This window comes from Ambystoma mexicanum, chromosome 6p (genome assembly GCF_040938575.1).
Source record: "Ambystoma mexicanum isolate Mex_15411 chromosome 6p, UKY_AmexF1_1, whole genome shotgun sequence".
Taxonomy (NCBI): domain Eukaryota; kingdom Metazoa; phylum Chordata; class Amphibia; order Caudata; family Ambystomatidae; genus Ambystoma; species Ambystoma mexicanum.
Window position 1 is genome coordinate 507680373 of NC_090935.1, and position 27526 is coordinate 507707898.

Consider the following 27526-nt stretch of genomic DNA (forward strand, 5'->3'; position numbering starts at 1 on the left):
GTGGAACCAAAGTCTTTTTACACACAAGCAACTATTGTTGTTCTGATCGCAGAGTGATCAAAAATAATAGGGGATAAACTATCTGATTTATGTTGGGAAAATATGCCTAACTATCCCAGAGACAGTATAATTAAATTAAACACAATTTATAAAGGTGTGTGGCAACAGACAAAGGGCCCATTTACAAGTATGGAGGTATTAGCAGTGCTAATCCCTCCAAAGAGCCTTAGAGTTACCACCACTAACTTATGGGTAGTACCCATTATGAAGTCTCATAGAACCTCTTTGAGGAATGGAACAATTATATTCAGAGCTAACTGGGGTAATTCTTCCATTTGTTTGTAGGTAAATTCTACAATATGGTGATAAGATATGATATGATATGGCATTTATAATGCGCCTATACACAAGTGATTCAAGGCGCGACAAGGTGGAGGTTTTACTCCTTGTTGGGTTTCAAAATTCAAAATCAAGAGGACTAGAACATACTGGAGGTCATTTTTCCCCCCACCCAAAACTCATAATGAGGCCAATGTTCTACCAAGAGACATTGTTATAGAACCTACACCGGTTTCAAGACAAAGGGGCTTCAGCAAACAGTGACATGATGTGTGAAATTAAGGAAGTGGAAAGAGAAATCGAGTCCAAGACAATCAATGTGGTTTACAGTGAATAATTCTAACTTTTACATAAAAAATGGCTGTTGACTTGGTCATTTCTTAGGAATCGTCAAACTGGGGTTGACGAAAACACAGACTTTAACTTTGTGGCCTGACTCCCTAAATAAGCATCACATTGCTCAGCCTGTAACATTCAATTGGGGTCTGAAAGAGACCTTTGAACCAAAACCCCCAGTTTTATGAATGTTCTAATTGGTTTTGGGAGAGCCCTAAGGTGGAGGACTGGACAAAAGGTAGGTTTGTAATTTTGGGTGGAATATATAGCATGGTTTCAGTTTGCGGAACTGCCATTAATACAGGCCAGGATTTTTGCAGTTGGTATCCAGAGAGGTTGTGATACTTTTTTCAGGACTTTGAGGTGGATAGCTATCTAAACTGTCCACATAGAGTTAGAAAAGAAAATATGAGCTATGAAGTAGATCTGCAGTGGCCTTGGCTAAGCAATGGGCAAACTCAACAAGACCTTACAGTATTGGTGGTGTTTAGATGTATGTTGTCTCACTGACACATGCAACCACCCGTCTTTGAGGAATGATGTTGAAGAGAGGGTCCCTGGACTCCCCCATAAGCATGACAGCCTTAAGAGCCAGAAATACAAAATGCCAGTTGCTGTTTCGCCAGCCCCCATGAGGGCCAGTGGTGTCTACATATGCAAACAGATATTCTCTCAGACAACCATTCAAACCTTATCCAGCTGACATCTTCATGGATACAGTGCCTCAACACTGGAACTGGTTGACTAACGATAAATATCCAGCTTTGCTGACGTCACTACAGACACCACGACATAGTAACATTAGCCACAATGCAAACTCACATCCCTGCATGAAGTTAAATAGACACACACAAAGAACACGCTTACACAGTTCTGTACATAGAATGAGAGATACATATACATACTGTCAGAAGCCTTTCCTTTTCATTAGCAAAATGCAGAAATGCAAGAAAGCAAGAGATGCAAGAGCAAGCTTGTAGCTGCTTATTGCAACTAACCACATGGAACTACAGGGTCATATAAGGAACCTGGAAGAACCAAGTACCACTAGCCCATAGGGAAAATAATACAATATAGACGTATATAAATCAAAGCAAAACTATAGTAGAATTACTTGAAGCAACAGGCCTCATACTAAGGGATGAAGGAAAACAGATTTTGCAACACACTGTCCAGGGCTGGTGCTCCCAGCCAAGGTCAGAGATGAGCAGAACATTCCTGGCTCCAGGCACAGGGAGCCACCTGCGAAATAGCAGAATAAATCCTCACTAATTGCAGACAGAAGAGCTCGATTTTGCAGTCTTCACCCTCGTGATCTGGTCGAGCTGAACAATAGCCATTTACCCGTGGTGAGGAGAGGTGCAGTTCACAGTGAAGCAGACAAGAACCGATACATGTGTTGTTTTACAAAGTTGCAACCTGCAGGCACTCTCTAAGGCACGGTGGTTATACCAGTGGCAACAATGGGACACATAGTCTTTCTCATCACCTTGAGAAGGTACACAGAGCGCTGAGAACAGAGCTGGGTCTCAGGCCTGGGGAGACCTGCTCCAGCCAATCAGGGAACACAAATCCAGGGGTGGATAGCAAAGGGCAAGGGCCAATGGTAATCCTGCGACCCTGCAACAATGTAATAGATCGTTTTTTTGGGACTGTCTATAGGCACTGCCACCCCAGCCACCCGATAGTGCATGCTCTTTGGTTTTTGGGGAAGATCTCCGACTTGTGACGACATGCACCAACAAAAGCTCCTGACACAGGCTCAGTAGCTGTGATTGCTGGGCATTTCTTGCTTCCTGTATGATCCCGGTCTGTTATGGGGAAAAAAGAACAGTTCTGACTTGCCCTTGGCTGAGTCCTCTGTCTTTTACAGGGGGAGGGTTCGTTGAGCCCTGGGTATTCTGCTGAACAGTGATTGTATAGCACAAACACTGGTCCTCTGGTATGTTATTGAACAGAGCACAGCGCTCGAAATCCAAATGTCCCAATTCAGCCAGTGTTTATGGGGCTTGTTGTCTACAGTAACATACACATTGTGACTAATCCCTAGATGTTGTCACTTCTCCCCAAGGGGGAGCCCCTTCACATGAGGCGAGGCCGCTACACAACAGCCCCCCTGGCGGTGATACACAGCGGGAGGATCTCATGGGACGAACATCTTGGGATGGCTCAGGACACCACACCACAAATCCTCACTCTTCTTTCTCCTCTTCTGAGAGCTCAGTACCTTATAGAACTATGTACTGTTGTAAGGCCCAAGACCTTGCCTATCGGCGAAGTAATGAGATGAAAAAGAACACACTGGACCCAAGTAGGTTTAGGACTGAGACGAGTTGGCCCATCAGGACGATAAAGATCACAGAAGGAGGACTACTTTTTCGCCAAGAGTATGCTTGCGACATAATATAAAATGTTGACAAAGGACTAGACCTTTTGTTGAATCCAGCTGAATGAGTCATCAGGTGCAAGGAATCTCCAGCATGGGAGATTTGAATCCTGTCCGGCCTCCGATGCAGAATGGAGGAAGCAGGCGGGGAGCCGCGAGACATCCTGGAGGGCTTTGCAGTAGCTGACTTGTATCAACTGCTCAGAAAAAGGAAAGCTGAGCAGCCCCATACAGGAGACGCCGAACAACCACAGATGCTGCCAACGACAGACCAGTGGAGCATAGAGGCAGATTCCATCCCTAGGAAGCCCTGGTGAGGTACTGAGTCCCAAAGCAAGGTAACGGGCAGTACGGAAAAGTCAGAGGGGCCACAGGGACAGCCACCAGGTGGGTGGAGGTAGCTCCCTGTGGGATGTCTTAACCCACTTTCGCTCTGCCATGCGGCATCACTGTGTTCTGATGGTGCCAGAAACATCAAAATGGCTGCAAAACCCTTGTCCCGCCAAACCCTCTGAAAGTCGCGCTTTGCAAAACACAAAAAGATGGCTGCCCAATCTGCCAAGCATGTTGTCATTGGTGGAAGAGAGATCTCACTCCTGAAATATGTCACTGGGCTCCACAACATGTGTAAATGGAGTACAGAAGGAAAAGGCAGTGCTTTGCTAACTGAAACCACAAAATCTTGCTTTAAATCTTTTTTTCTTTGTTGCTGAAACTGCAGAATGCCAGTGCAAATCACCCTCAAACATCCAAAATTCTTGCTGGGTGCTACAATTCACTTAGTATAAGAAATCATTGTGAACATACAATGTCCTGAAAAGCTGAAAGCATCAAGGGATTTCCACAGCAAAAGTGGCATGTCTGTGGATCTGTCAAAATTTGGGCGCAGTACCCTCAGCTGCCTGAATGACAGCTGTCAGGGGCCTGCCTGATTAAACCTTAAACATGTATAAACTGAAATCAAACGTTTGCAAACTAAGAGGCCTGTTATTGAGAGTAACCCATCTTGTAATTGTTTTGATTCCATGGTTTAAAATCTTGAAGAAGTATTTAGCTGTTTGTTGTATGTTAATGGAAAATTCAACAGAATTAACAGTTAAAATGCGCTTTCCTCACAGAGGCAAGGCCTCTCCCTCCAGCTCCCTCCACCAGGAAATCACACCAAAGTGATAATTATAGGGTGGGGGAAGAACCTGGTCTGCAGTGGGGAAGGAAACAATGAACAGCTGCAAAGCAGGAAAGGCTAGGTGTGAGGACCGCCGTAAATGGACTGCAAGAGCCAACAGGGAGGAGATGCTTCTGGACTGAAGGGAGAGAAAAAGAGGCGGACCCAAACAGCCATCTGTGGCTGAACATTCACACAGAACATTTTTTATAAATACATATAACTTGCCACTTAAAATTGTCAAAAACACAAAAGTAACAGAATTGTAAATCTAAATTTTGGCTGCACATTTCAAGAGGCGGCAAAATCGTGTGACATAATTTGGAAGGAAGCGGCAGAAAATGTGATTTTACACCAAATGTATTTCTGCTAGAAGTATGAAACTTTATACACTTATGCCCATGTTATACGCGCACACTTGTAGAAATTTGCTGATAAATTGGACATTGTGTTCCAGATGAAAAGGCCAAAAGCAGACACAAGATCCCACAGCTACGGGGTTTGGAGGAGTAGCTGCTGTACAAAATATGCAATCTGTATATGTGGTTGTTATAGAGGTTGCACATGTGTAAATATGAATTGTGTGAAAAGTAGATTTTGTGTTCAAGAGGCTAGGGGTGGATTCTAAGCCTCATAAACCCACACCATAAATGTGACACACTGTTTTTCTCCTCCTATCAAGGCAGAGAAGAGATTCTGACAATCCCTGTCAAAGGATCGAGCTTAGGCTAAACCAGCACACACACACCCTTTATCATAACATAAATAGAGACAGCAGAGGGCAGCTAAAGACAGACAGATTAACCCACTATCCCGACGCTGGTGGAGCACCCTGTTGCAGAACTCTCCATCTTCCTTGCTCCAGACTTCAGAAACTTGGCAAAGCAGAACCCATTGCATAGCTGAAACATTTTCAGTTAGGCCTCCATTTCCAGAACCAGAACCAACCCCATAAACCTAAGGGGAAGCATCCTAATACAGCCGGGCTGCGCTGCACTGCTTGCCTGCTGAAATAATTATCATCAGAACCAAAGAGGGCCCTTGCAAATCCAATCCAGTCCTGTGCCGTGCTGTGACCAGAGTGCCTTGCAGATCCGATCCAGTCCTGTGCCGTGCTGTGACCAGAGCGCCTTGCTGATTGCAGATCCAATCCGATGTGCCCAGCTGTCTGTCCCAGAACCAGATTCCCTTCCCTGACCATAATCTTGACCGACCAGAATCCTGACGGTTCTGTTGAAAAACATATTTAGTGACTATCTATAGATAGAACTGTGTCGCTAGCATATGTAATGTCCATAGTCAATCCCTATCTTAAACCCATCCTATCTTGTCTTCAGAACCTGCATTGCTAGGAGTACTTTTGAATTGTCTAAACTCTCTATCCTATCCCTCCTGTCTTCCTCCATTTCCATTCTTGCACCTATCTTGAAAAAATGACCTCCACTAAATCGTCCATAACTTCCTCAGTTTTCGTGCTAGAAACTTCATTCAACCTATGCTTGTGGCTAATATCCACAGGTTTAAATCGCATCTAAAACTGCATCCCGAATCCTTACGGTTGTCCTGTTATCGCGATTATCGCACAGTGAAAAGTTTGCCGTGAATTTCGTTTTTGGGAAATTCTGACACGTATAAAACAGCTTTTGATTGCTTCCGACATGAATTTTAGGATTTCAAATTGTTTCTTAGTATTGAATCATTGTTTGTGTTTGTGTGCAACCATCCAAAGCGGCTCCCATAAGAATTGATAGCAATTTCAGCAGTTTTGACCATATTAGTGTTTTGGCCCAGTCCATTCTCAAGATAACATTAAAAGCCAATCAGACAGCTTGACAGTCAATTCTGTTTTCTCCTGTGTTTGCTGGGGGAAAGTGGGTTGTTATTTTGTTTGAATTCTGCCATTCCTGAATACCTGCTCTCTCCAGTGCAGGGGGAAACTTTAACCACAGTGCTATTTGATCTACACACACACAAAAGTATTATGTCTGTGCTGAATTGTTTTGCTCACTATTATTTCTGGTGTATTAAAGAGATTATTCAGTGTTACATCATCCCATTGGTGATTGTTGAGTACATATTAAAACATAGTGTGATTAAATTGTAAATACATAAATAAATATTCTAACTTTGCAAACCAGCCTGATTCCTGGTTCAGTGTGACCGGGGGGTTCCAGGAGAGGGGCGTGATATGAGTGGTAGATCGTTCAGAATAAAGAACTTTTAGACAAAAATAAATAAGGATTTCAGTTGTGCATTACACGCTAGGCGTTGACTTGGGTGTGTGCCGGATTGAAATCGCTTACATCCCTCACAGTCTAGTAGTGAGCAAGTGGCTACAGACTGCCCAGAGGGGCAGAAAGGTGCTAAGGTAGCACAAGAGACATATAACAGAGCAGAGAAGCATGGGTCTGGGAACCACACCCAAATAAAGAGAGAAGTACATGTAATCTTCCTCGTGGCAGTACTTGGCAGGAGAGTAAACCATGTGTGCCAAATTACAAGCACAGAGAAATACGGGTCTGGGACACGCACCCAAACAAGGAGAAAGATACAAGTCGTTTTCCTCATGTCTGTACTTGGCAAACAAGGAGACCAAATGGGCTATAATGGGAAAACCTGGGTCAAGGATCAAACATGATTATGAACTGTTGCGAAAGAAGACAAAGAGTGAAACAACGATCATCAGGGTAAGGAAGTCATTCTCCCTGAATATTGCTGAGGGTAAAGTGAACTGTGTACAGAACCATAAGACCAGGGGAAAGGAGTCTTCCACCTGACAAGACAAGTACTGTGCCGAGAACAAGTGATCCAGGGGAAGGGAGTCATTCCCCCTGGAGTGAAGAAATATTGAAATTTCTGATACAGAGTGTTAAAAGATTGGCAGTCATTTGTATGTGAAGTATTGGAACCATGGGACGGGAGTCATTCCCCCCGATTAAGAACTTGCAACAAGAACTGTGCCACCCAGTCCAGAAGAAGGGAACAATTCTCCTGGATCAAGCACATTGACACAACCTTCTAGTTTAATTAAAAGTGTAAGAGGAATAATTAGAGATTTTGGCAAAGAATGGTGCACTTTTTAGTTTACAAGTACATTTTGGCAGACCAGTTTAGTATTTTAGTTGAGGCGGGCAAATCCCTCATACAAGTAGGAGGGAAAGTTAGGTTTTCCCTTCCTTTCATGGTGAATAAAAGTCTATAACAATCACTATGGCACCTGTGTGTCAGCCTCCTCCTTCTGCACCCTTACAGCATGAACAGGGTTTGGGAAAAACAAGTTTTCTTTCGATCTTTTCCCACTTAAATGTAGAAAAGGGTGGTTAGTGTGTTCCCGATTGGTGTGAAGCATAATTGTGGATCATGAAGGTTTAGGTTATTAATATTATTTTGTCTTGAGGGAGCAGGTTGGGGACCAGGTGAAGTTGGCCGGGATATTTGTTTGCATTAGGTTTCGCAAGAGGGAGATGATCAGAGCCTTCTAGAGTATTGCCAGGAACGATTTGTGCCAAGGTTAATGTATGCACATTTAGGCAACGGATCGCACCAGGGATTTCATGTGCAAATATGCATGTTTGTATCTATGGTATTTATACAGCGCAGAGCTGGCTAGCAATTAACAGAGAACTTCACAAGGGTGAATCTTCATGAAGGCTGCAGAGAAGGGGAGGACATCCATGGAAAAAACGTTAATTTGCAGGGAGGTGTGAACAAAGTGAAAAACGATAAGGATGTTTCTGTTGGGAGGGCATAACTAATTAAATGCGTGAATGTAAAGATCTTGATCAGGTGGTCTTTCACTTTGCCCATGAATTGGACAACAACAAAGTTTTTAATGAGCATGATGTTGAAAGGATGGGATTTTGGCAATCTGGCAGTCTTGTGAGTTCACTTAGTATTTTAACACCTAGATGGACATGTTTTTGGTTTCTTCTGCCAGACTATTATCTGGTAGCCCCTCATGTGAGTGGATTTGTCTTTTTCATTGTTCAATTGATGCCAGTAACTTTGAAGTATCTACTGTGTCTTTTCAGGTCTCCCAGCGTTTCATCACACCATTTTCTGGTCGATTTACTTACTGTGATGTCCACGATCTATGTTATGATATGCTTGTATTTTCAGGGATCTTTCAATTTTCTGGTAGAAAGCACTGAAGTGTGGCTCTGGTTTGACTCAAGCATTGTCAGTTTAACAATGTAGTAAATGTGTGATTGACATCTTTTTTTGAGCTCCTGTTGAAGGTTATAAGGGTGTGGAAGGAGCAGACTGATATGCAGGGGGCATCCCTTTGGCTAAAGACTTTTATCTTGTCAGAAAATAAAGAGAAAACTCTAACCTTCCCTTTCTTCGAAGAGGGGCTTTCCTGCCTCATCCAAATACTAAGGATGTGTCTGAATGTCTGTAGCTAAAAGTTCACCATCCTGTGTCAGAAACCTATTTTCTTCCCTTACACTTGTAACTAAACAAAAGGATTGGTGAGTCTTCTTGGTGCAGAAGAATGGCTCCCTTCTTTTGAAGAACAATCTATGATGCCAGTGGTTTGCAGGGACTCTCTCTTGAGGGAATGACCCTCTACCATAGGTAGCAATCCATTTTAAAGGCACTGCACAAAGTTCCAGTTTGAAAGTCTCAGCAGTTCACTTATAAACCAATGTTCAAAAAGATCAACATCCACAGTTCCAGGGGAATGACTCCCTTCTCCAGGCTTTCCTCGCTTTGCAGTAGACGACACCAAGGGGTATGATCCTCTTACCCTGATCTTTCTTAGTTTGGAGTTTCACCGTAGTAGGGAGGAACAATTTTCCCCTGACCCTTCTGAGGCCTCTTCCATATTTTAAGATGACTGGGGGACTGACTTCATTCCCCAGGCTCCACTCAGGCTCTTTGCCACAGTTCACACAAGTTGGGGGAATGACTCCCTTCCCCAGAATTATACCTACTTGAATCACTAAGCTGCCAGGTACGGTTTTGTTCTCACACTGTCCACAATGCAAAGGGGAATGCCTCCCTTCCCCCAGTCTTTCCCAGGTTTCTTTCAGCGTTCACAGTTCCAGCGGGAATTACTCCCTTCCCCTTGTCTTTCTCCAGCTTCTTGTAATACCAAGGGGTATGGCTCCATAATCTTGGTCTCTCGTAGACTTCTCTGCTGAGTATATAGCAGACCTGGTTCACTATTCTGCCAGGAACTGCTATTTTTCAGGCAACTGTTAGACTCTTCTGTAGTTGGGAGTGCCAGTCCCTTACTTAACGTGCAGTTAATTGCTCAAAGTCTCTTTCACTAGCATTCATCTTAGCCCTCTGGTACTTCCATCCTTCTCTTTAGGGCACCAGGCCCTTCTTCTGTCCCCACCAGCTGGCAATGGAAAAGCCCCTCCCTCCAGGAAGCTTCCGTTCAGGATCCAGCCAGTCCGAGGACTCATTCTCTCTCTTCCCATTTGCACTAGCTGCGGCGTCTCAGCAGCTGCTGTTTCCTGGTGGCCTGCCTTTCCAATGTGGAGAATGTGGTACCCTCTCTTCCATCAGCACCGGCAATCTGTGTCCAGTCAGAGAGAAGGGTCTGTTCTCTCCTGACCTTTTCCGGCAGCATCACCTTCTCGCCTTGTGTCTCAGTTTCCCAGGTGTCTCGGTTTTCCCAGGTTTCCCTTCGACGCACCACTGACCTGCTTGTGGCTCCTGGAGAGAGGGATAAACACCATCTTTAGCCCTTCTTCCCTTTTTATGTTGCACTTGCTCGCATATTGTCTAGAATTATGACTAGAATGCTGACTTTGGTTCCGCAGAGCGTTCTTCTTTAGTCTGCGCCTCTTCTTCGTCTTGATACTGATGTTATTATTCTCAACTGGGTCTCTTGGATTTTTCTTCATCACAGTTTCCATATATGACTGACATAAGTAGTCCCTGGCTTTTCCTCATCTCAATACTTTTTAAAGAGATCAAATTGTGTACCCAACACAAGTACATGGAAGCGTGGGGAACTATGGTACCCTATATAGGGTACCAGGATGAGGGAGGTGGTGGGATTTTCCAAACATACTGCATTCTCCCCAGATAGTCGTCCCAAGTCCCATACAGGGAATCCCTCCCATGAGATCCACCAGTTAAGTACCACCCTGCATTGGACTATCGGGTAGTGGCCTCACACCCCTGGCCTTGTGGGTAGAGGATCCCTCTAGGGGAGTAGGGACGATATCAACGAATTTGTCACAAGGTTCTTAGATACATTGTCATGGGAAGCATTTTCTTCCTTATTATTCAGGAGGTGGCTTTGGCTGGATGAGGAGTTTGAATTTTTTAAATTGGTGGTCTGAGCCAGGAAACCTTAAGACCTTGATACTAATGGTAGTTGTGGTCCACGCTGTTGCCCTTCATGTGAATATGGACTCTGATCGGTGGTCAAAATATACTTTTATTATGTTGTACAACTTGCCTGCTGTTGGCTTGTGTATGCTGTCAAACTCAAGATTGAAATCCCATGCCGCTATAATACGCCCTGATGATTCAAAGATGTGTTCCAGGAGCACCAGCCAATTATTCGAGAACAGCACATTAAATCCAGCTGGCAGAATGTAAGAACAATAGTGATTCTGGTGTTGATAGGACATCTGCAGGTGGTCAAAGTATATTTATTTCTTGGTGAGCAAGACATGAATGCGGCTTCCACTGGAAGGCCGGTGCTACTTCCATTCCTGTTTTAGTTCCTGCTTTGGTAGAGTGTCTTGTAGCCTGTTAGGAGGAGGGTGTAATACAGTGCAGTGCAGCTCTCATCGAATCATAGTTAAGTGATGGCCAAAAGCAAGGGGTCATCAACTTCAATGAGGTTACCTATGTTTCCTACATTCTTACTGGCTGGGACTACATGCATTTAGTTAAATATGAGCAACATATTCCTTATTGAGCATTGGTTTTCATCATAGGGGACTGAGACAGGTTGCTGATCCAAGGTGGTCCATAGATCTGGCAGTGAGTAGGATGCAGTGAATTTGTCACAAGTAATAATACTGCTGTGGTGAGCCCAGGAATAGGCAGAGGCATGCATTTAACTGTATTATACAAGCATGAGATCAAAAGCCTGCAGTTCAGTTGAAGCATAATAATTTGTTTTGAAAAACTAAAAAGATACTGTAGCACCGCTCCCAGATTATATTCCTTCCCTCACTTTAGAACACAATTTATTAAGGAATCTTATGGGGGTCCTGCAGGGGCTCAACAGACTCAACTTTTACATATATATTTGAATCCACTCCGAAACCTGCCCTAAAAGCTGTGAGTCAAGCTTTTAATTAGACCAATGACACTCAGCACATTTTAAAAATCAGCGTTCTTCTCAGAATCGAACTTGAAGCCTGATGGTAATCAAAACCTAGAATAATTTAAGACCCAAGCCAGAGAACCTCATTACAGGAGGCCATATAACTAACGGTCCACAATATCTCTGGCAGCATTCAGTTGGTGTCCTGTCTAATGGTACCATTGGCCAAAAAGGTGGGGATCCTTCCTGACCGAGGGTTACCTATCAATCCACAGATGTGATGTGTTCTTTAGGAAGGATTTTTCCTATTGAAAACCCTGGGAAGGAATTCAATTTTCTGAGATTTTTCCCCATTTGGTCCCAGCCATCATCTCTCCGGTATATTCACTTTTGGACAGCCTTTATTTATCTGGGATATCCACCATCCTCAATGTTTCAGTTTCCATAGTTTTAGAATACCTCTTCTTGTCTACAGTGGCACATTGACTAAAAGGAGCATATCTCATTGAGCCTACCTCAGCATCACTAGATTCGGAGTCACAGAAAAGCAGAATACAATTTTCACTGTATGAACCATCCCATCCTTCACAATCTGGGCCTAAATTTCTTGACAGACGGGATCTGTCAATGGTACCCAAGTCCCTGTGTGGCGTCTCAGTGCCTCTATTGCAGAGCCTTCTCTGCCGAAGAATTAAAGAGTGAGAAGCAGACAATTTAGATTCCTGTCCCAGGTACTCCACCCATATCTCTGAGAAGGATGATTTCATCTGTTTCAAGTAACTTCTAAAGAATTTTACAAATACATTCAATCACCCAGGTGTTACAACACTGAGAAAAATAGCGCAACTTAACAGTATCTTGTCACAGCATCCCTTCATGGAGCTGTCCACGAGAAAGATGAAATGCTACTGGAGACAGATCACTGCCCTGTGGCCAAATGTGCATCACTGCTACTAGATTTCACACCTTGGGATATTTGAAAACATGTTGGCCACTGGTGTGATGTCACAAAAGCAAATTACCATTGTCTATGCCTATCTTGTGTCTCCACAGACCCAAAAGAAGCAGAGGTGGCTGGGAAATCTTCCCACAGTACACAGTGCTCTGCTGGGTGTACCCCTGCTCCCTGACACAGTGGAGAAGTGTAATGTTGGCCAGCAGAACTCCTCTCTCTCGGTCTTCTGGATATGAACGTCCTCCCTAACCCTAGCGCCCGCAACGCATGGTTAGTGCTACTGACCTTTGACACTACTGCCTAAACTGCCATCTTATGCTATGATGATGATCTAAAGGCTGACTATAAATTAGTCTGTTTGATTCAGGTCGGTTCAAAGACTCCCACTCCCACTCTCACTTCTGTCCTTCTACTCTTTTTACCTTCCTCCTCCTCCTGAGTCCTCAAAACAAACCTCTGGCTTTATGATGTTGCATTCCTCCTCGTTCTCTTCCTCACTCCTCCACACTAATAAACCTTCCTTCACACTGCTACCCCCTCCTCCACTCTGCTAGCCCATTGTCCATTCTGCTACTCCCTCCTCCACTAAACTTCTCCCACCTCCCACCAAACCCCTACTCAATCACCCTCCTTACATGCATACTTTCACTCATAAGGCAATACCTCACCTGCTTCACAAATCTTCTTCCCAAGGCACAGCTCCTTCCTTCCTCCTGCTGGTCTCCACCCCCACCTCCACCTCTGACCTCACCTCCAACTCTGACCTCACTGCCCCACTTCCTGCTCCCTCTTCCCTCTTTTTATCCCACCTCTGCCAGGATACGATAAGACCCCCTAGCAAATCTGTCCTGTTCTTTTCTACCCCTGGCAGTGTATGTATCTGAAAATCATAAGAAGAGTGCTAGCCCAGCCAAATTTCCTTCCTCCTGCTGGTCTCTTGGTCATCCTCCATCCCACCTCCACCTCCACCTCTGACCCCACTGCCACACTTCCTGCTTCGTCTTCCCTCTTTTTATGCCACCTCTGCCAGGATTGGGTAGCACCCCCTAGGACATCAGTTCCATTCTTTTCTACTCTGGGCATGTGTGTGCATCTGAAAATCATAAGAAGGCCCAATTTCTCTGCACAGGCTTTCTGTATAAGGTTGATTTAAGCCTGGGAAGGCCAATGTTTATGTTGAAGTTCTGTGACCCGGGTTTGTGGGTTCTCCTGGGAAGTACATTAGGGGAGGGTGATCCCTGGTGGTCTAGAGGTCCGCTATGCAAGTGTCCAACCTTGCCTGCTCCACTTTGCAGCTCTGTGAAGCTCTCTGATCTGCCCGCCGGCAGCACCTCAGCACCTCTACTTCCTTCTCACAGTATCAGGTAATATTATCGCCACCAAAAATATCGCCGTACATATGGTCGTCGGGAACGGCCATAGGCGATATTTTTGGTGGGGATAATTTATGAGGTAAATGGATGGGGGGATTGCAGGGGTGTTCCCCGCTCCCTTTTAAAATATATGGGAGTTGGGGGGGTGTCCCCCGCAGGTTCCATGGGGTAATATTGCCGCAAAAATATGGCAAAATATTTGTATGGCGATATTATCACATGGAATCCTTCTCACTCAGTGGGGCTTCCCTTCTTTGCAGGCAAACCCCATAGCAGTAAAAACTGCCGCAGGTGCATTAATCCAGTGCACTGTCTACAGAAGTGTTGCTAATCTGTGTAAACCGTAGAGAGGGTATCCGCAGAAGCAGCAGGATCCATAGCCTTTACATATCTGTGAGCATGCACACAACCCATTAATGATACAAAATGGTTTACAAATTCTGACTTGAAACACTGTTTGAATTTTAAAGATGGACTTAATAGCCAACTGCCACATTTCAACATGCGGCCAGCAGAATGCTTAGAAATGGCTATCTTGCTAGATGTTTTCCAAACCTTGCTTGGAGCCCATCAGTGATAGGTTGCATGGATGCTAGGCTCCATTTCAATGTTCTTAAGAGGAGTAATTGTGTCTTTTAAGGGGCAGTCGTCAGAACGCTACCTACGCCTGCCACAGGGCTCTTAACAGATGAAACCAGGCTATTGTATCTGGGGAAAAACAAAATTACACACATCTGCGTATCCATCTATACATTACTTTAGTGTATCACACGTTGGTGCTGTGGCCCTAATTCAGCATCATAATAAACAGTGACACCAAAACAACTTCACTTAAGAATGCACTTCTTCTCTGGGATAATGCAACCTGCATCATCCTTGGATGAAATAGGAACAGTGCATGTATCGGACCCAGTCAGCTCTGAGGTCTTCCTAGAAATAGCTCCACCAAGGTGCACTCTCAACAATCTCTTCTGGTGTTTCCTTACAGCTGTCAGATGTAGGTTTCAGCAGCCCTCTCTGTCTCCTGTTCCTGTGTGTCCATCTCCTACAATGGCTTCAGGTCTAGGTACTTTCTTATCAGTCATGAAGACAAATACCGTGTTTTTTAATGTACCAAAAATACGAACAATAAATAAACACAATTTCGTGTCATGGTTAAATGAACTGAAAAACAACAATGCTTCCCACTGGCACAGCTGCCAAACTGCCAAACTGAGGCTCTCCTGTCGACTGCCACCTAATGTTGAAGCACTGAAGACTGCATTGCCATTTCTGTGTATATTTACACCTCATAAAACTCCATACTGTGGATCCACTCAATATATATGTTATGAGTACAGTGCTAGGCAGATAAATATTTCACAGTCAGGGAGAGATTTCATGATCATACGTGCACAAAAACACACCAACACATTTCTCGCGAAATGTGCCATTTTCTTTCATCCAATAGCCAACTATAACTAGGATAAGAATTGAAGATACCCTTTACTAGAGTCCAAGAACTGAAGCCCTAGTTTGTTTTGTAACAATGTAATGGTAGGACTTGCGAGGCACTTACATGTCACTGGCTATGGAGGAGTTCCTGGACATGGACTTCGGTGACAGGTCATAGTCGCTGTCTGACCGGTACAGGAAGGACTCCCTGCGTTGACTGTGGACGAAGTTGGCCTGAAGAATCAGGCCTGATCCGGGGCTCGTCATGGGATCCAGGGGACTGCGTCCCGATGATGTGCCATTGTCCACGTCAAAGCTGCAAAAGAAGACAATGGTCACGTTAGAGAGTCATTACAATGAGAGAGAATACAAAAGTACATTCATAAAATGTCAGTGTCCCTGGCAGCACACTTTATGAACTGTGGACTTTCCAATTAAAACAAGAAACAGGAATACGCATAGACACCCTGTGGCTCTTTTGACCCACTAAGCTCTTCAGATCCATTAGTCAATGTCTATTTGTTCTGACTTGGACCCCTCATTGATAGGTATTTTAAACCATAGGTGTCCCAAGTTCATGGCCTCAATGGTTGCTAGTCTCCCTACAATCCCTAGCCAGAGCCACTTCATCGCCAAGCTCCAGAGAACCAGAGCACCATATTTCAGGAGGTGGGTCTAGCGTGTTAAGACACTGAGGAACCCATTAGCAACACGTTACCTGTGAGATACCATGTGAAGAGCCAACGTCTAGCCAAAAGACCTGTGGGTTTACCTGAACATATGAATAGACGGTTTCAGACTAGAGGCACAGGACGCATATCAATACATTATTACTGAGTAACTTGATCAGACTATTATAGTCTCATATTGTAAAATTGGACAGTTAAATCAACACCTTCTCAAAACCAATCTTCTGTTAATGGCGAAGAGTAGAAACACTATTATCACAGGACAAATGCAGATGCCCTCAGCTGGGTACGTGGATTCACTAATCAGAGCACCCTGCTTTTGACAGTACGAGTGTCTGTTGTGTCCAACAGGACAGACCTCACCATCTCATGAGGACGAACACTGGCAAGTGGATGAAAAGGGCCAACGGTGGCAAAGTGTATTTGTGTTCCAGTTTCACAAATATGTAAAGCCCTAAGAAAAACCTCACTTGTTCTAAATGCATGTGAGCCTGAGCTACTAAAGAATGAACACACAAAGGGGGTCATTTTGGATTTACCCAGTAATTGCATCGAGAAGGGCCACTATGCTTCCACATAAAGCACCTTTTATTGTTTTGATGAATGCAAAGAAAACTAGATGGAGCGAGGTTTCCATGCAGAATATACACTACTCATGAAAGTGTACATTGAGTCTGCAGTGTATGTCTACAATGTAGGCAGCATCTGACATGAATGTTAACAGATTCTGCATAGCTTTTCAAGTGCAAAATCTAGGCTTCATTTTATGTAGATTCAAGCCTCTCCACCAGCATTAAAATCAATGCAGGTGCAAAACGCATGTGCATTTTCTGCACTGAGCAGCTGCAGGTGATACATCTTGAAGCACTGCTTGACAGCTCGCAGCAGAAAAGTCACACACATCACAAGGATTGTAATTTACTGGAGGAGACAATTGGACCTCATTACGAGCCTGGCGGTAACCCTGCTGGTGCTACCGGCGGGTTGCCGCAAGACTCGTAATATTTTACCAGCGCCTGACTTCCTGGTGCCACCGGGAGATTACAACTCCAGCGTCCCGGGAAGTCAGGCACCAGTAAATTTTAAGCCCCCATTCTCATAGAGTCCCATAGGACTCTATGGGAGAGAGGACTTGGAAGCACTGGCACCGTTGGCAAAAGATATAGTCGACACTGGACCATGGTTTGAGGGCCCGTACCATAGCATAATGATGACATGTTTGATAATATTTCATCTGTAAAAAACATAGCTCTATAATAAGGAATGGGAAATGAGAGCAAGTTCATTTGTGCCATTTCTACTTGCCATAAAAATGGTGCAAAAGCATTACTTCTCTAACCCAAAACCTGCAGAATTCTAATGCAAGTTACAGTAAGCATATTGTAAACTGAACACACAGTACCAGGACACAACACCTTGCTCACACAGCATATATAAAACCTGAAAAAGGTCTCGATTCTTGCATACATTGGGTTGCATAAACCTCTATGGAGGGCTGTTCAACCATGTGACCTAGTGTTAGAACAGTGTATCACCCAAAAGGAAGGCCTACACTCCCCAATGGTAAGCGTAGGAGAGCAGTCAGGCTTCACTTCCGGAAGGAGAAAGGCTAGCACCATAAAATAATACGCCACACTGTATACTGAAATATAAACACACTATTATCAGGTCACATGTAAAATATTTATGATAGGGAAAAAGAAGCACCAGGTTAAACATGACACATACCATAAGATAGTGTGGAAAAATACTGTAAATGGCCACTTAAAGTCTAACTCACTCTTTATCCTAAAATGTAAGCCAACTACGTGCTGGTAGACACAAAACATATAGACTTCGGGAATTAAGTTAAAGAGGAGACCCCTAAACAATTTTACACACCGTAATTAATTATCACCATGTTAAGGATCCTAGGAGGGACCACAGAACTTAGTAACAGGTTTCCTGCTACACTGCAAACAATAATATGTTCTATAATACATATCGATGCAATATAATTATGGCACTTAAAAGTAGTAAACCATGGGAGCACAATGCCCAACACAGCCAGGAGGGCAACCAAAGTTCCGAATATTTTCTTTTATTAATACCGTCGATAGGCCCAATAGGGCCTATTATACTCCAAGGACGGAAAAAAGTAGCAACACTCGGTGACACAAAGGATATCGGAGGGAGGAGTGTAATGCATAGATGTAAACATCCCTAAAGAAATCGGTGTGGTGGTAGGGGGTGCCAAGGAGTGGCAGAGAATTTCAGCAACACTTTGGGGACCCTAGAAAAATGCCACACTCCAGGTAATTACCTTTCAGTGGGAGTGCCAGTGTTGAAGAAAGTACCCCATATGATACAAAAGGACAGTGTGGAGGCTGCCCTGTGGTTTTGATAAAAGGCTACCTAAATCCTAGTTATTCCCAAGATATACCCAGAAGAAAGCATTAGAATGGAAAGGAGGGCACAATGGTGGGACATGGGGATGTCAAGGAAGAAAATGCAAGAGAAAGACTTACCAGAAGAGAACAAATCATATATTATTAATTTGGATCTATTCAGAAAATAACAATTATTTTCTATTAGGTGAAACAGCACAGATTATTTGACTGCACTGTTCATATTTTGAATGAATCAAATATGTGTTGAATTATTTTAAAAAAGGAATTGTGTCTTGGTTCATATTTACATTGTAGAACACAATCACATACTTTAAGATGTTGTCATGTATATCAAAGTACACAAAAAAATACCAAATACCTAAGTGTGACGAGACACAAGACTAAATTGACAAATGAAACTATACTCCCTTTTACAAATTAATAAAATAAACACTCTAAAAAAACAATTAAATTGCGATATTGTCCAAGGTATACGCATAACACTGCGCCTCAGCGGAAATGGATGTACCGCATGACGCATTTCATTGTGTTTCGGCAGGAGAAGATGTAACGCCTTCTTCAGGACCAAATACCTTTGTAAAATAACAAAGAAAAGAAAAGCCATTACCCAATGTATTCTCACCTGACAATAATAGATTCCAGTAACAGGTAACTAGTAAATATCTCACCACTTTGCTTAAGATTCAGCACAACCCAGTTCTAGCAAAATTGGTCATCTAATGGCTCACCAAAATGCTATTCATAATCTTCCTCTACGTGGCAATTCTAGAAAGAGAAAATATGCAATCACATATCCAGGGTATTAATCCCTGTTCCAAATAAGAGGGAAGGCAAATTACTTAACTGTGTTACATATGTTTTTTACGAGGAGTGGCATATCATACATACCTATATTAATTAGGAGTGCATTTACCTGCTACAACAGTGCTCTTGGCTCTTTTTTAGAAGTGGAAGTGTATCACCATGGAAATACAGGCAGGTAAGTTCTAAACGCATAAATACAAAAAGAGAAAGGAGAAAACCCTTTCAGATCCTATTGGAGAGTTTGTAAGAGCACAAGGACAAATATTAAGCGAGAAAAGAATAAAGGGGCCGCACTATCTCTGCACACACACTTACTGGTTAATGGCAATCTGTGCTGTAAAGGACTACACTTGTTTTTAGGTTGCTGTGCAGAGTGCCACTCAGCTCACTGCTCGGTGGCAGGCGACCCAGGAGTAATTCACCATGGGGGAATGGGGGAACATTCAAGAGAAACAAAAAATTAAAAAAGCCTTTCAGTTCCAAAAGAACTGCTTTTAAAGAGGAAAGACATTTCTGGAAAGAAAGCGTACTGCACTATCTACACCAAAGCACTTACTGGTTTTGGCGATCTGTATTGTTATTGCCTTAGCGTTCTATCAGTTCAGCATTGTTGATTAATACTTGTATCGCCGCCGAGCTATCAGATCCAGTTGTGGTGAAAAGGTTTTAGAGAAGAGGGACGCAATATGCATTAGTCCTTCTTCCTTATACTATTGTCATGTGGCAGAAGCCGCATGATGACGTAGCTATGTTACTAACCATGTAGCGTTGTTCGGTCCTGCCATGCATACATAGAGTGGCATAGAAACAAATGAAAAGCACAGAGAGTCCCTTTTGGCTCTCTGGGAGATATTATACCACATACATCCTCCCAATTCTGAATTATTATGTCACTAACAGAGCGGGATTCTAGCGGATTTGAACTGGAAGCATAAACTTGAACAATTTAACAATCTTAATGCAAGTATTCACAGACACAACTCTGATATTTATGGTATTTTAGAAGTCATTCACACAGGGGATAGATCTATGTAATTTTCTGTGATAATTTTCAATAGTAATGGCAGTGATGTAACCAGATAGTATTGGGCTAAAAAAAAGTCACTCAAGCAATGAAGACACAATGATGTAAGTGATATTAGGAGAGTACATTAGAGGGTATTAGATTCAAGTTCATTAGATCCAGGCACGTGTGTAATCATCCTATACATCGATAGTATTTGTTTTTGGAGTAAATGCTCCAAAATTCAGATCTGATTTTGAACAGTAACAACAGTAGTGTATCAACATATTATTGGATTGATACAAGGTAGCCTATGACATGCAAAACAGGGGACATCATGGTATCATACGTTACAGGATTGGGTATGAAATTACAAGTTGTTCATTTAATCCATTCACATGTATACGCATCCTATAAATCCATCGTGATTCCTTTTGGAGTAACAGCTCCACAGAATTAATTGAAGACTTAACAGTGATAGCTCCACAGAATTAATTGAAGACTTAACAGTGTCTACCAACCACCATCAAATGTCATCAGGAGAATGTTTTAGGAGTGTAAAGTGCTGAACGATAGGGGCGGTACGTACCCTACATCTAGTCAGAGACCTGTGTTCTGACACTCTGGTATTGACACATCTCAAAGTCTTCCCAATATAGCATAAGTGTCAGGGGCATTCTATACAATAGACAACTAGCCCAGAAGACTCAATTCTTTGTGGCCTATAGGGAATGAAAGAGTTGTAGTCATAAACCTTCATACAGAGAATTGTCCACAGAGAAAGCAGCCAACCCCAGGGGACACCAGTGGAGACCCAGACGAAGAGATCCGGTGGAGGGATTGAGACCCTGCAACCACAGGAGCAGAGAAGCAGAACAGGATTCAGCTCCCAATGTAAACCAATGGGGAAATGCGAGGGAAGGGGACATGCAGTGTATGATGACCACAGACGACGGGGACACCCGCAGGTTGAGTATCTTGAATAACCCACCAACCTAGGGCCCAGAGGTAAGTATTACAGTATTGGTTCACAGAAACACCATTCCAGGAAAGTAGAACAACCTGCTATGTAACCTCTTTGACAAGTAAAAACAAATGAAGGATGCGGTCATCCAGGGACTTGAACCCTGACCCGATGACAAGCCTGATGGCCCATAAGATGAATAATAAACCTTCTAGGAGTGGGAACCGCAACTCAGAAGTGAAATTAGCAACTGAGATGTCTCAAGGTTGACACTGAAACATGCACACTGCAAATCGCGGCAGCTCAGCAGTCAAACGTGAATAGCACACCAGATAAAATGGCACACGCAGCAGGGCAATGTTGGTGATCAACCAGGAAACCAATTTAGTGGGGTGTTGTGGTCCCAGAATCCTTAAAGGTGGAGGCATCTTCCGAAACTAAGGTGGATGTCTCTGGCCATAAATGCCACTAACCTGGGGTAAGACAGCCTGGAGAATGGTCCCAGGATAGAAGACATGGTCAAAACAGATGAAGGACCAACGAAAGGATGATGAAGACCCAAAAAGGACAGCCGTTCAGTCAGTAAAGAAATTGTTACTGAACCTTGTCCTCCTGGCCTGCTATTCAATGATACTGTTCTATGAGGAAAAGTCCTTAAAAAAGATATTGAGTAGCTGGGCCTTGTCTGGCCTTGTGTGGAAATCTTTTGGCTCCTACCCCCGCAATGGGGTCTCGGGTGGTACAGCCCTTCCTGGGTTTGGTCTCTGGTTGGCCCCCTTCTGGATTCTCACCCCGTCCTAGGTTATCTGGTTTCACACCCACTCATGGGTTATACACTCTCTCTGCCCTGTTTGGACCTTTTTTGGCTCTCTGTCTCCCTCAGCTCTCACTCTGGCTGGGGTTATCTGGGGCCTTGCCCCAGTTCAGAGTTAATGTTGCATCAGCTCCTTGTGGCCAACTTGAATTCCAGCCCCTGCTTGGGTTATGTGGGACCTTGGCCCAGTTCAGTCCATGTGTCTGTCACTTCAATCACTTTAGGCTTGTTAGCATTCTCACCCCTGGATGGGTTATTTATGCTCTCAATCCGGCATAGTTATTTCTGATCTCACAGAGCCATGGGATATGTGCCAGTCCACCCACCCTCCTCCCGGTTACCTGAAGACACCATGTGCCTGTAGTCATTCCTCAAAAAGGGCTGCAACACAGATTCAGTTTGTCTGCTCTCTTTGAATTCGCTGCGTGGATTCCTGTCTTTTCCATTGGTTCATCATGGGACTTCGGCGGTGGTTGCTACCAGTGCCGGTTGACCCCAGTACTTGTAGTGGCATCTCTTCTGTCGTCGCCAGGGTAGAGCAACTCGGGCTCCAGGCCTGACCACAGGAAGCAGTCCTTCTGGGCTGTATCACTCCTCGTCGCCCCACGCCGTCTGCTGTATCCGTTTCCTGATGCAGCCTCGAAGGGGGCTGGGCCCTCGTGTGTGTCACTGAGTGGGTAGGGGTGCCTCTATCCTGCTCGGTCTCTTGCTTCTACCCTTGCTCTCTCTTTGGTCATTCCATTGGGTCCTTTATGTCTCACCCTGAGAAGAGATTGATCATGCCATTGGTTCTCTGTTTCACACAATGAGGGCAACATTAACGGATCAGAAACCACACCAGCTCCTACTACATGACTATTCCTATGTTTTTCTGATGCAACTTCCATATAGCCATTACAAATGTTGGCTAACTGGGACAAGGGAGGATAACATATCCCTGTTAAGTGATGCCCTATCCTCTACAGTGGGGTTCACCCCCACTAGGATCACACTTTCACTGTCCCGTAGGGAGTGAAAGGCATAGCGGGCTCACCTCCCTAGTTCCCAAAGGAGTAGCTCCACATTGGCGAGAGGCGACAAATTCCCTGGATTCCACACAGTTGAAAACAGATGTAAACAGTTTGCACCATTCCACTTTACAATCAAATGTGCCGGCGCCCAATTTTGGTGTGCTTCAACTGTGATAGCACACAGTTACATTAAAGGATAGTTCCGGGACTTTTTTTTTATTGTCCCTACGGTTCGGCCATGTGTTTTTAAGCATAAATCGGTAGATCGTAGAAAACTTTCCTATGGACCATACCCGACTTTTCGTCCATTAACGCACTCGAAATCAGCCGCCATTTTCTGATAATCCTCTCACTTGCCGCATCGCCCTGGCTCACCTGCTTTTGCGGCACTAAATCAAATCCCCCGCCCCTGAAACAGACTTTATCAAAACATTCATATTCCCCGCCTCTATCCGTGACGTGACTGAGCTGCGTAGGCAAACGCGCCCAGGCGTCTTCTACGCGACTCCACACAGAACCCGGAAATCAACACAGATGAGCTCACACAACACAGCGCGCCACAATCGGGAATATGAAACTGTACTTTTAAATTAAACTTCAAGATTGTAAATTTGGTAAAGTACATTTATTTGACATCAAATGTTTTGAGAATATTCAGCGATTTTCATTTTTATTTGCTCACGTTCCAAAAAGTTCGTTTTGAGGCACGCGATGTTCCTTTGCTGTACACAGGGTCTTAGATCATCTCACAATACAGCGCCACAATTCGGAATATGAAACTGTGGTTTAAAAGCAAACGGCAAGATTGTACATTTGGCAAAGTACATTTATTCGACATCAAATGTTTAGAGAATATTCTGGGATTTGCATTTTTCTTTGCTCTCGATCCAAAATAGTTCGTCTTGAGGCTAGCGATGTTCGTGTGCAGTACACAGGGTGTTGGTTTACGATAAAATAAGCTCTTCGGTCGCACTGATAATCGCATGGCTGTTCCAACAACGAGGCACTAGGCCACCACAACGGTCTGTATGTTGCATCTAGCCGTTAGTACCGCGTAAGGGCATACTTGTACTTGGCGATCGTCCCATAAAATGGTCAGGGTGGTAACGTTGTTCACGCGGAGAAGCAACTGGCGGTTAAAAAAACCATCCGCCGGTGTCTGGTACTCGTGACACATGCAGTAATGCATGATGTACCTGTTTGAAAAACATAAAAAATGAAATTAGTCTCACCATCAGATCTTTATTAAAATTATTCATTTTATATATTAGGTCGGGAAATTATTTCATAGCTAGGACAGTGCAACTGGGTATTATACATCAAGGGGTGGCTGTAGGATACTGAGACAGTCCCCCAGTGCAGGGGTTGACAGGGAGGCAGTGCAGGTGGAGAGTGGAAGGGCCCAGGACCGAGGTCGCAGACAGTGGACCAGTTGTAGCAGGGGAGAGGGAGAGAGAAAGCAGAAGCAAAGAGGAAGGTTTTGAGGTGCTTCCGTAAAAGGAGATGGTTCTCCTCAAGATAGTGGCGGTACAAAACAATATGCCACATAGAACGAACAAGTACAACTTAACCCATCTTTAAAGCTACTGTATAGTAATTAAATTGCGGTATAAACTCATCTAAAGAGTTACTTACATTATATTTGCATTTTCCATTGTGTCTGTGCGTAGGGCAGCCCCGAAATACCACTCCTTCTATGCCGACGTTATTTCTTCTAATGAACGAACATGAAATGGCTTCATTATCGTTTCTTACGTTATTGCCCCACACCCCCAAAAAGAAGTCTTTCGGGATGGTCCCGGCCTGTCAAGGTCAAATAACAATACAACCTTATACTGAGTCGTGGGCCATTCCGGCACCCGAGCAAAAAATCAAAGCAGCTGACCTTCACTTTGAACGAGCGCACATTCCTATTTAGCTACATTCAGTGTAAGGCCATCTCACAGGACTTGAAATTTACACTCCATTTTTGCATTTTGTCTGCGTGCTTTGCAGCCCCAGAGAACCATAAATACGGAGACATTCTATATTTTTTGAAAAATGATTTATAATACTGTTTGGTTTAATTTAATGCGCAGATGAACAAGGTTGGATAGACACATTGCATGTACACTGAGCAATCACTTTAATTTACACATTACATAGATACACATATTCAATGGGCCTGCGACATGAGGAGACTCGAGAGAACAGACAATCAAATTACAATCATTTAAACCGTGATGTGTATTTCTCAATGAGCTCTTCTTTAGGTGGACATGGAACAGAGGCAATGTTGGGTGGCAATGCAGTTGTCCCCTGCACAGGTTCGTTCACAACTCCATTTATGTGCCTATCTAGGACGTCAACAATAAGTCTCTCAATAAACTCATATTGCATATCCTCAAACACTGGTTTGATCACCCATTGTTTACTTCTTTTAGTGAAGGCCTTATTGTAGCGAAGCGTCCCTAAAGTTCCGGTCGTCCTACTTTGTTGACGTCCAACATTATGGTTATGTGCCAAGACCGCTAGAAGAGTCCGATTTATCATGCCCTCCATGCCAAAATGCAATCGTTTTGGCCTGTACTTTAGGCACATATTGTGGAACACCTCCAAATCTCCTGTGTGGCAGAATTCCGTGAGTCCCCTCAAATCTCTTGTTATAGTTTTATCAAATACAATCTTTTCAATGGCTTTGTGAGTGGGTGATGAAGCAATCAACCACTTCTTCTTCCGTGCCTCCTCTGTGGACAAATGGCCATGTTCACAATTGTGGAAATGTTGGTTTCTGTTCCAACGGTGAACGTTTGTACAGTGTAGCATTACTGACCGCCATTTTTCCAGTAGAATTTCTAACGACCCTCCACATGTTTTTGAGCTCCACCAAAGATGGTTGCTGATTGACTTGGACCACTGTGAAATACCTTGCGTTTCTTTTTTTTTTACCTGCAGCAGACATTTTTTTATTGATTGTTTTTGCAAGATGCCAAACGTCAAATTGGTGATTTATATTTTTGTACTCTTCTCTCATTGTCTTGCCAATTGAAACGTGTCTGTCCGTGGCTATCAGGTCGATCACCATTCCCCGCGATTGTAGTTCTTGCAATGATGCTACAAAGCCAACTTTCTCCATGGCCACTGAGGATGTACTTTGTGACACCTGCACGACCACCGAACTCACAATTTTCTTACTTTCCATGTCCTGAAAGTGGTAGGTGCAGTACTTGGCTGAAAATCCAGGGCTGTCGCACTGTCCATCACCGGCTAGCCTGAACCGTTTGCCCGCGAATGTACTATCAATAGACATTTTTTCCATTCTCCAAGCTTCGCTAATGGCTGGAAATAGATAATCGGTTTGGTATTTGTAGAACTGAGTTTTCGCAATGAAATTGATTCCCACAAACTGAAAGAAAGACTCTAACTTTTTAAAACTTGAACCACTAAAAAGTGCAGCCGCTGCACAAAGTAGATTGCCTGCTGGCAGTTGCCCCAGCATGGGTTGTGCAGACCATGAGAAAGGATGATATTTTGTACAGGTGGCATGTATTTTAAGGTTAGTGCCTCGAATTGCACGAGTCACATTAATCAATGGCTCCCCACATACTTCCCCACCAACCGAATGCCCACATTTCATCCGAATAATAATATCAATCAAACAACTATCGAATACAATGAATTTGGCCTCTTTCCTTATACTGTCACTCTGCATCCCAGCTGGTTCGGCCTGTAACGTTGAGGACATGTCACTCACATGAAAGGTAGAATCTATGATATCGTCTTCCGCTATGTTCAGTGATATTGATGGTGTTTCATTGTCGTCCACTTCATTCTCTTCCATTGCAACATCTGTTCCTTCTCCGGCGATGGGTGAATAAGACAATTTCTTCAACTTTCTCGCGGTCTTAGTTTTTGCGGGTGTGGATTCTGTGAACTGATCTCCGACTGCATCCGAACTACCAGGAGGACATTCACTATCAATGGCTGGATGTGGTATAGCTCCGTTGTCAATCACTTCATATTCTTCCCATTGGCACGATGCATCTCCAGTCTCAAGTCCCTGCCAAAAGGTTTGACAAGCAACATCTCTCGTTCGCTTCACTGTCTGTGTAGATCTAGTTCGTACACCAACTCGCAACTAGAGGACAGATTGGAAAAGGGATGTTCAGTTTAAACACAACTTACAGTATTGAACTATTAACAGTGAAAAACAACATAATATAGTGACCAGGACACTAACCTACTTTTGCTTTCTTTTCTTTGAAACTTTCTTGCCTCGAACTTCAACATCAGGACGCTGTTGCTCCGACTCGTGTGTGCATGTCTCCACTTCCTCTTGCGCTGCAACGACTATATTTTCATGATAAGCACATCCATCACGCACTGACGCTCCATCGACTCCCTGAAACATAGAACTTTCATTAGTATGTATAATAATATCGAAAACACAAAATGTACTTGGGGACCAATACCCACGTACATCTCAATAGCAAAACACGAATGAACGCTTTGTGTAGAACATTCAAACGACAATTATTCACGCATTGTTGATCTAGTTAGATGGAACTGTCAAGATCCATACCTCGGGCTCCTCATAGACTTCCATTGATGATATTATTGAAGATGATGCTTCAGTGAC

General features: G+C 43.7%; 1 protein-coding gene across 3 annotated transcripts in view; it reads right to left on the reverse strand.

Annotated features, from left to right (window-relative positions):
- Positions 1–27526, reverse strand: part of PDE4D (phosphodiesterase 4D) — a 1909329-nt gene that overhangs the window by 722355 nt on the left and 1159448 nt on the right. For all 3 annotated transcript variants that reach the window (XM_069627324.1, XM_069627322.1, XM_069627323.1), the window contains exon 2: positions 15359–15550. In XM_069627324.1, coding sequence (XP_069483425.1) covers positions 15359–15550 — 192 coding nt within the window. The remainder of the gene's footprint in view (positions 1–15358; positions 15551–27526) is intronic.